Source organism: Bemisia tabaci, chromosome 1 (genome assembly GCF_918797505.1).
Source record: "Bemisia tabaci chromosome 1, PGI_BMITA_v3".
Classification (NCBI taxonomy): Eukaryota; Metazoa; Arthropoda; class Insecta; order Hemiptera; family Aleyrodidae; genus Bemisia; species Bemisia tabaci.
The window spans coordinates 76,986,315-76,996,843 of record NC_092793.1 but is presented as its reverse complement, the minus strand read 5'-3'; the positions used below and the strand labels follow the sequence as shown (position 1 = coordinate 76,996,843).

The following is a 10,529-nucleotide window of genomic DNA, read 5'->3' as shown; positions in this document are numbered from 1 at the left end:
CTGCAGTAATACCTCAATTATTCGATGAATTGTACCAGATGCCTGAGCTAGGTACAAAAAAAGTCAACTCTCCAAACTCTTTATCTGTCACCATCTGCTGGCTAAACTTTATGCAATTGCCAAATTTCTCTTTGAGAGACAAATATTGGTGTGTCAGCCGTGCCTCATCTTGGCCCCAGGCAGGCGATGAGTGGAAAATCAAAGTATGACTGTAATAATAAGAAGTGCATCTAATCAAATTGAATGTGAGATGCTTAAAATCTAGTTTAAATGGGTATAATGCACCTTGACAAAGAAGACATTTTCTCATTGCGGTCATTAATGGTGTAATGAAAATATTGGTAACAACAGTCATGTAATGATCATACATTCTAGTTATGTACAAATTACCAAAGCTTATAATATTAACAACAACATTTAGAAACAAAATTAAACAGATCTTGGGGTTAGCTGACTCGGAAAGTCATTAACATTTTGTTTTTCGTAAAATACCAGCATAAGAATAACTCAATATTTGCTTCCAATCAGCAACAATAAAAACAAACAGCACAAATTCAACAGACTATTCAACTACGGAAATACTTGCTATGAAAAATACCGATAATGAGAACTCCTTGGCCTTATGGATATTAGGAGCTGAAACTTGTCTTGTAAAATTATCTTCCCAGTTTATCAAAGGATCTTCGTTTCGGAAAATCAAGGGGGAAGATCGCGCATTCTTTTTCTGGCATGTTTTGACGGTTTATTGTTATAAATTTGGGCTGCTCCCGTCCTAATAATGTCTTGTTAATGTAAGTAGTCGTTAAAATCATGCTATTTTCATTTTTTCACGTTTTATTTTTGATACTCTCACACCTTTATAATATTTCTTGTGCATACTGCCTAGCGGAAGGCCAACTTAATAGATCTGTCAGCATTTCTAAAGTATCTCTATCATTTTCTTTTTTACGCGAGGACATAAACCCGTTTATTGGACGTAAAACCAATATTTTCCCCCTCGAAACAAAATTATCACTTTATCCTCAATCTTCCTCTGACCCAAGTAGAAACATTTGTAGGTATATTTGTAGGTAAGGAGGGTCAAGATTTCTCTCCTTTTTCTCTCTCCTGCTGGGCTCAAAATTGTGTAACTCTAATCGGTACAGTTAAAATACTCTCATATAATAGTAAGGCAATTCAATGTACAACATTACTTCTTATATTAAACCATAGACAGAATTAAAATAATTAACTAAAATAAAAAAACAAAATGAACTGTACTCAAAAATTAACAATGATAGTGTTGCGATACATCAAATATTGTTTGTACAAAGCTTTTCACTAAATTTCTTGATGTGCTTCATCTCAGAGAGGCTTCCTTTAATGAAATAGGTAATTCTATGATCTCGTCATCTAAGAGGTAGGGTTGCTTTTTACCCACCCTGAAAGTGAATTATCCGCCGATAAGGTATAACTTCGAGGGCAAGCGCATGCTTTTAGCGTTTGGAGTATTCTTAAAATCCATCTTTGAGCGTGGGATTAAATTGAAGTATAATGGAGGTATGGTGCGTCGAGATAGTTACCTAGGCACCTGTATTAAAATTTTGTCCCTACTTTGTAGCCTCCTTCTGTAACCGGACTTCCATAAGTGGGCATGCATATCAGGTACCGCCTGCCTCCTAACAATTTCCTGCATTTTCAATATGTAACTGATGGCGTCCAACAAAAATATTCTTGCAGTTGTGGCAAATCCGCAACCATACCAAAAAGCAACATGATAAAGTATGGACATGATGTCCCATGGAGGCCATTGGACCCAAAAATGGCGGGATTTTGTCCTGGTTTTTGATGATGGGGGGGAGGGGGGGGGGGCTTACTGCCATTATCACCAGTCGCATTCGCTGCCAACCTTACTATGTTCATAATGAGTTTTCTCAAAAATAGCTCACGAATGGCCATAAAACTTTGTAAGTACATCGCACTTGATAATGCTTTAGAGTAAGTGCGACATGCGAATAAAACCACGCTGGAAAAAAAAGTCGCGTGAATCTTGAGTCTAGACTCATGAAAATTTGAAAAGAGAAAATACATATGATTAAATCGGATTTTTGCTTGAATCGAGAGCCAAACCTCTTAATGTTAGCGTATTTCCGTTCGATTCAAGCAAAAATCTGACCGAATCCTGAGTATTTTTGCTTGTTAGATTTTCAAGAGTCTGAACTTTGGATCCAACAGACTTTTTTCCCAGTTCCCATTTTAAGTCATTTTTTTTTTTTTTTTTTTTTGTTCACAACGTTCGCCCGAGGCTCAAGGTGGAGGAACCAATTAAAAGGGGCATACTAATGGCGATGGCGATACTTCTATTAGGTCACTCTCTCATTGACCAATGAGAGCAATGCGTCTTGTGCCCACTTCTCATTGGCTGGCCCCGTGGTCTCTCAAGCTCATGTGGGCACGTGCGGCAGCCAATGAGAAGCGGGATCGCATAAGACGCGCTGTTGTAGCCAACCACTGACCAAAAGGGAGCAATCACCGCTCCCATTGGTCAGTAATTGGCTATCGTCACGTAGTTTACTCAACTATAAAATTGCTAAACAGAATACTCATGCACTATCTTTGCCTATGTCTCAGGATATAATTATTATTAACCTTCCAAATATAATGAGAATGACTGAGAAAAGCTATTGAAACACCAAATTGGTGTCTTTTTTTTAAAAACCTATTTGTAATGAAGAGGTATTAAAAGTATTATTTTTAGAGTCGATAAGGTTTTTTTAACCGTTGCCTTGTGTTTAAATCTAGAATGATAATAAAAATAGATTTTGTCTTCAACAGGTAACTCGCAGGGTACCAGGCTCCAGGGGAGGATAGATGAAATGTTTCTCATAATTTAACATCGTGAGCAGAGACGGTTATTAATTTAGAGATTCTCTCACTCTGTTGCGAACATCTCAAACATCAAAACTTAAAATCTTTGGAGAACCTAAGTTTAGAATTCCTTTGCCGTGGTGCTGCTTTTCTCTATTAACACTTTATTAAAATATAAAAACTACAATGTAATTCATTTAAAATAACAGCGAATAATTGAGTAAAAAAACTAAGTTTGACCGTAAAAAAAGCACGAACACGTTGAACTCAGTGGCGATTCCTGCAAGTCAGTAACACTGAGAGGTCAGCCATTTGAACATGTGTAGAAAAAACTTAAGTGCCGATACTTTCGCGCTAAAGAAAAACGTCGTATGAGCCTCTAGACGTTACCAAAGTCCTTCGATAGGGAAACTTGAAAACTATTTACAGTAGTGGAGTACAATTGAAGTATCTGAAAATGTCAAGGAGAAGTATTCATAACTTTTCTCTAAAGCAAATATTTTGTCAGGAGAAATTGTTATCGATATTTGCCCATTTGAAGCCATGATAATGAATCGATTATTAAGGTGCTCGTTACGAACACCCTGCTTATTCGATCATAGTCCAAATGTTTAAATGACAGATCAATCGATGTATCGCAAAGCACGCCACACCACTTATTTAGATTTTCATACGAGATTTTTCCTCAGCGTGGCCTGTAACAAAGGTAGAATACCTCACATAGGATCGATCAATCGATCATTAACAAAGGGTTTCAATGGAGGAAAAACTGTGTTGTCTATACCTACTCATAAGAATCGCTACTGGTTGAACTTGAAATTTTTAAGTCTTGAGATATTTGCATGACTCTTGTCCATGGCATTGGGGTCAACATTTGATAAAAAGGGAGAAACTTAACTGACATTTTAAATATATTTCAAATACACTCTTCAAGTGTATCGTAATAATTAATTATATAAATGCATCACAGCGAATGTGTTCACATGCCCGTCAGCAGCCTTAAGATGATCATCCCGTGTACTCAAAAAGTTATGAAATGTAACCTAGCAAAGAAGGGAAGGTGTTAGATACAACTTGAAACATAATCAATGATCATGTTTTATAATCTTATGGAAATCGAATCCTGAAGACTCCTCTCCCTTATAGCACGTTTTAAAAACGTTTCATCTGTCGTTTACTCTAAGAAATTATTTCTACAAACCTACTTACATCCAAAATATCTTCCCAAAATTTTCAGAAACGATGATCAGTAAAAATGACTTTAAAACGTTTTTTAAACGCTTGTATGTCATAAATATTTATCTCTTTAAAAGTAGCAGAGTTGCAAAATGTTTTCCCCAGTTTTTTCCTCATGTTTTTCCTCAAAGTTTCTTCCCCATGTCAGTAACATTTTTTAAACACTCTATGGTTAAAAGAGCTATTTTCAAAAATTATTTCAAGTGTCATTGTGCTATCAGAAGGAGTACCTATAGCTTGGACGCGTATATAGGGTAACCCCACTGTGGCGCGATTAAGGTTTCTCACTTTTTTATGGGGGTGAATTTTCAATTAAAAATTTCACTGGTTTGAACTTATGGTGTAAAGAGTCAATAGGGGTTTGAGTTACATTTCATCTATTTTGAAAAGGTAGATCTGAGCTGCTGCTAAGTACTTACAGCTCTCATATTGCTGATCGCAAGAGAAATTCCTTATTGAAACCGAGCTTGAAACACATTCGCTCGTAAACAAAAATATTCATTATAAAAGCGATTTATTGCATATACTTGAGGAATCCAATTCGACATGAATTCGGATGTAACTACTCGACGCGTGATGTTGGAAACGCGTATTGTGGACTTGTCGTCGTAGAAAGCGACAGTTACCGCTTCCCCTATTTAGGGACTTACCCTGATTAAAAGGATTTCAAATGGAATATCATAGGTCGACACGATTTAAACTCGGTTGAACTTTGAATTGCGAATCTCTGATGGTTTGATTTTTTCAGGGCTTATTATTAGCATAAGTTGAATCAGCATTCTGGCCCTCTCAAAAACGAGCGGGTTAACTAAGTATCGCGAGGACCCAAGTAGCATTTTTTGATGAAAGAATAATTGGTGATGATAAACCGACTTTAAAACCGCTTCATCGCCTAAAAATTATAATTTTTCCTATCGATTTATATACTCGCCATTTGAATCCACTCTGACGAACTTCGTATTTTAGATCCTAACATGGAGAATTTTGATAAAGCATATGTGCAAAAGCTTAGAACTTCTGACCTACTTCTTGGGCATTATAAAGCAGAAGTGGGCGAAGAGGAGACGAGACGAAGAAGATGAAGAGAGTAAAAAAGAAGAAGAAAAATATACTCCGCTCCTTCTTTTTCTTCTTTTTGTTCCTCTCCTTTTTTTCTACCTACACCCCTTCTCTCTCTTTACTTCATTCTACCACTTTTTTCTATTCTTCCTCCTCTACTCCTTCCTCCTTTCTTCCCTAATTTCAATGCCTTCCCTTCTGACATGTTTTAAGAGTCCTTTGCGTTTGTCAAAACTCTCCATGCGAGGGTCTAAAAGAACCACGTCCGTCATTTTAAGGTTAATCGCGATTTGATCTCAGTTCGTGGCAATTTACTCGGCGGAAATGGGCATCGATAAAAGAGCGATTATTCGGGAAAAATTGCGTAATTTTTGGTTTTTATGATTTTGGAAAAAATTAGCGTGGGCAAAATGGCCGGTCATGGCGATGATTGCTACTTGGAGGATGGGGTGGAATTACATGTCGCCGAATATGCCGGCGAAGGTTTTGCGGAGGTTCTTCATGGTGTCCTCGGTGTCCTCGCCGGTGGGGCCGCCGGGGGCTCCGGGGGCGGGCCCCGTGACGCTGCCCGTCGTGGAACTTTGGCGCCCGAACGCGGCTCGCTGGCTCTGCGCGTCCTCCGCTCGCCTGCTCGACTGCTGGCTCACGCTGCTCATCGTGCTGCTCTGAGACGCTGAAACAAAAAACACTAGTTAGATCGCCAAATCAAGACTCCCCTTCATTTTCATGGTAGGCAACAAGACCGACAAACATGTTGTTTCTATGCACACAAGAGGACGGCCGACGTCTCTGAGGACGGCCGACGTCTCTGAGGACGGCCGACGCCGACATAGAAGACGTTTTGAGGAAAGTTGCCAGATTGTGCAATTTAATGCAGATATTTTACACGGGATTAAAGGGGGGGGGGGGTTGCTGAAATGGTTTTGAGGGTAAATAGTAATAGGAAACTATTGTTTCGAAGCTTCTCGCTTCCAAAACGATATTACGGCACAGGTGAACACTTGGCCAGAGGAGGCGTTCCATCCAATCCTTGCGCACTAGGATGCTACACAATATCAACAATCAACAAGGATGTCGCGGTCGCCTCTGCGCGCGAATCGTGAGAAAGCACCATGGTCTGTATTAACACAAGGAAAATATAAATATAAACAGGCCAGTTGATGAACCCCGTCTCATAGCATGTGTTTTGGCGAATTGACGTCGGCCGTGTTAAATTTTGCGTAGCCGTAGCATCCTAGTGCGTAAGGGTTGGATGAGACGACTCCTCATAGAAAATGTTCGCCTGTGCCGTAGTATCGTTTCTGAAGCGGAAAAAACGCATATTTCTTACGCAGATTGTGAAGATAAGAGTGTATTTAAGACTTTCCCTATGCGCTCATCGTGATTTTTGAGCCATTTTATTTAAGAACCTACTCTTCTTCTTGCTCCAGCTGAAGTTTGCAGCAGGCTCATCATAAAAATTGCAGAAAAACGGTTTAAAGGTAAGGACTTTTTTTGGAAAGGCTGAGAATTTGAGAACGAAATAAACAAAACTTTGCAATTTTTCTGAGATTTTACAGTCTGCGTAGAATTTGGAAAAATTCTCTGACATCATCATTTCGTCATGACGTATACATACATATAGGTATTAGGGTATGTCTACGTTGGATCCAGCTTATTCCTTTACTACCATGCTAAGGAATAATGCCTTTTGAGCATTCATGAGGGGCCATATTTCTTTCAATAAAAAAGGAATTTACTGAAAAATACTGCATATTTTCAGACAATTTTTTTTTTTCCAATTTTTCAGACAATTTTTTTGCAATTCAATCTAAAATATCTGAAATAAGGAAAAATACGCACAACTTTCTTCAAGATTACATGTTTTATTCTGGGAAATTTGGCACCTATCGAATGTTTATACGGCGCTCTTCCTTAGCACAGCAGTTTACCTTGTGAGTCTCGTCGCGGCTGCTGGCTGGCCCCTGAGATATCGGTGAGCCCGCCCCTCTCGTCTTCGACGTACTGCGTGGCTGTTGACCCGGAAATAGAGCTTCGTGACATTGCTTTCGTCAGGGGCGGATGACACAGACCCTGAGAGAGAGATCAAACAGAATACAATTTATTTTCACATCAGTCTCGGAATGTTATTATTTCAATGAACTATACATCATTAATGAGTTGGTTTTGGGGTTTTTTAAACACGGTTAACGACGGATACGACGTGAACATCTGATGAGAAAATATATCGTGATATGCCTTGATTCTTACCGTATTGTGTTGTTTATTGCACTACTGAGGACACTGTCACGCGGAGAAAACACCAGTCAGTACACATCCACAACGATGCGACGCGACGTGTATTTCCAAATGTATTCGATCAAAACATATTGTATTAATAAAGTTATGAAAATGAAAAATTGCAAATTAAATCGCAATTAAGTTCCGTTCCTTCGTCCAGGAAACGACAATGTGATTGGAGTCCTGAGCTATTGCACCTGTGTACCTTTTCAAGACTTTCCACGCAGGTATGACCCTATAAATATGAAAATCTAAAACAATTTCTGAAAAATTTGAAGTATATTCAAAATAATTCAGAAAATCTGTGCAGTATCCAAGTAAATCTTGCAAGAGCCAAAGGTCCATACGACGCTCAGTGGATCGAGTCTATTAGAGAGGTCGAATATGTAATTTTTGGCAAAAACATCGAATTTTCATGTTTATTTCGACACATTTTAAAGTTCAAGAGATGCTTATTGAAGTAAATTTCACGAGGAAACCAATGGAACCACTTTTAGAACCTCAAAGTATTGTATAAACGGAGTTATAAGGGTTGAAAGTTTCCAAATTTTGTCCGACCTCCCCTGCGGGCCGATTATTGAAATTGATAGACAAAGCTATAGACAAAGAAGACACAGGGAGTATGGAACGATTCCATTGGTTGAAACTGGTGGTCATTACAGACTAAGAGGAAAAATGATAGACTGACTGCGGGTCTCTTGTCGGTTGCCGTAAGTTAGTCGATTACTTATTTCTTTTGTCCATTGCGACCATACCCGCTTCCATCAATAGGATCCCTCCATATCACTTTTGTCTTCTTTTTCTTTAGCTTTGTTTATCAATTTCAATAATCGGCCGGCTGTTGACTCGATTCACTATGTGTTCACGGAGAAAAAAGCTTCGTGCGTGGGGCCCGAAGTTGAGGTCATATGGATCTCTGAAGTTTTCAGATCACGTATCTAAAACCTTGAGGTCGAGCTGCCGAAGTTCGGGTCAGACATCTGAAGTACTTCGATATATACCGAAGGGTTCGGGTCACACATCTGAAGTACTCCGGTACATACCGAAGTGCCTCGATGTCTGACCCGAACTTCGGTAGCTCGACCTCAAGTTTTCGGATGCGTGATCAGAAAACTTTAGAGATCCATATGACCTCAACTTCGGGTCTCATGCACGAAGTTTTTTTCCTTCGTGTGGCGTTTGTCTGTAGGACGACTGAGTACTTACGGCCATGCGCTGGACGACGAGGTCGGCGATGTGGCGTCGGTCCTCCTCCTGGGAGTCGCCCATGAGGGTGAGGGCGCTGTCGTTGACCTCGATGATGTACTCGCGCCCGTCCTTGGCGACGATCATCTCCAGCGCGCAGATGTCCAGGCCCTCGAACAGCTCGGCCACCTCGTCCACCCACAGCTTGTACCGCTCCGTCATCTGGATCTGCTCCAGCATCGCCGAACCCGTGTTCGTCTTCCAGTTCCCCGATATCGACTTCCGCCTGCCAACACCCAATCAATCCATTGTATGGAATTCCCAAGGGGAAAAATGCATTTTCGCTCCATCGTGGAGAATAAAAGAAACAACTTAATTGGTCCGAAACGATAATACAGGAACAACTTAAAGTGTGACTGAAATTTGGACGTATTTCTATCAAATGGAACTAAGCGCCAATTTGAGTTCCTTTTGAGGAATTTAGAATGCCGGATAGCGCGTTCTGTCAAAAGGAACCAAGCGCCATGGAAAAACATTGAGAGCATAGGACGGAATGATCCCGACGCCCGGTTCCGCCGCCAATCCAAGCCCCCCTCTACCTTCCTCATTCTATGCCGCTTATAGGTCCGTTTGACAGAAATACGTCCATTTGTGAGTTTCACAATAACAGCGGCGAGGCTCATAGTGTGTTTCTTTTCATTTTCTTTCTTCTTTTTTTTTCCGGTTGAAAATGCGGGTGTAGTCACCGCGAAAATTCCCGGGTTTTTACTTTACATGTCTTTATTTTAATTTTGGGGCCTTAGTCCCATTTTAAGTTGTTTTTGTATCGTGGAGGATATCGACGGTGAAACTGCCACACCGCGTATATTTCGGTTTGCGATGTTGCAGACTTATTTTCATTCTCCATTTTTCAAATGAAAAACTACTCAACCTCAATTCCTGAAAACTTCCGTGATTTTTCTTCCCTGGTCGAAGAAAACTCTGTGAAAACCTCAAGAAATGATATTGATTTGTTCTCCGGCCAAGAAATGAAGTGGGAGCAGCGGAGATCTTTTAACACCGCAAACGAGATAAGCGGTCTGCTTCACCGTCGATATATGGTTTATATTTTGCAATAAGGAACTAATATTTTTGGTTTATCCATAAAAGCAATTGTTTGCTTTAGGAAACGAACGGTACCTATATTATTTCTAGAATGAACCAGAAATAGTAGTTCCTTATAGACTGATTCAGGTAGTTGCTACGTCATGGTTCAAATGTAAACAAACACACAATGTAACACAAATGTTGGATATTATATCGGATGACGTAGTCACTTAAAAGTAAGTCTGTTGCAAAAAAAAGAACAGACACATGCATCAACGCGCGTTGATGACGGCGCAGAGATACGACTATTCGTGCTCGATGGATGTCCGTGTTGTATCTGCAAAATTGAAGGCGCTATGGCGCGAGGCGTGAGCTCGCAATGCTTCACTCTATGCTGCATATTAGGTGTCGCTCAGACTCTGTAGAAAATTTCAAAAATGAGTCCCGATTACGTCTCTCCTATCTTCAAATGTGTTGGCGCTCGATTTTTCTCTTTCCTTCCAATTCGATGTCCAAACTTTTCCTAATGCTCCAAATTTTCAAAACGGGAATCTCTCAAAGTTTGCAACATTTCAGTTCAATTCAGTTTTTTACTGGTCTTTTTAAAAATTTGAAAAGTTGGAGTTAGTAATTTTCGATTACTGCTCACACCTCTTATTGCCAACATCGGTAGAGCTTGGATTCGGTATTCGTCCTTCATTTTGCATAATACTAAAGAATCGTTATTTCTGATTCATCCATAAACGCAGCCATCCGAATACGGAACGAATTGTACACACGTTGTTTCTAAAACGAGCCAGGAACCCAGGAATGGCGATTTCCTGTCGCATTTGGGA

The 10,529-nt window shown here is 39.9% G+C and overlaps 1 protein-coding gene across 1 annotated transcript; it reads right to left on the bottom strand.

The window, feature by feature from the left end:
- Positions 1–301: 301 nt before the first annotated feature.
- Positions 302–8,893, bottom strand: LOC109043963 (synapsin; the record flags this gene model as incomplete). Its single annotated transcript, XM_019061357.2, is given in 3 exon segments — positions 302–5,815; positions 7,074–7,215; positions 8,629–8,893. Coding segments are annotated over 3 exon segments (625 nt in total), but the record flags the coding sequence as incomplete, so codon positions are not given.
- Positions 8,894–10,529: the final 1,636 nt, after the last annotated feature.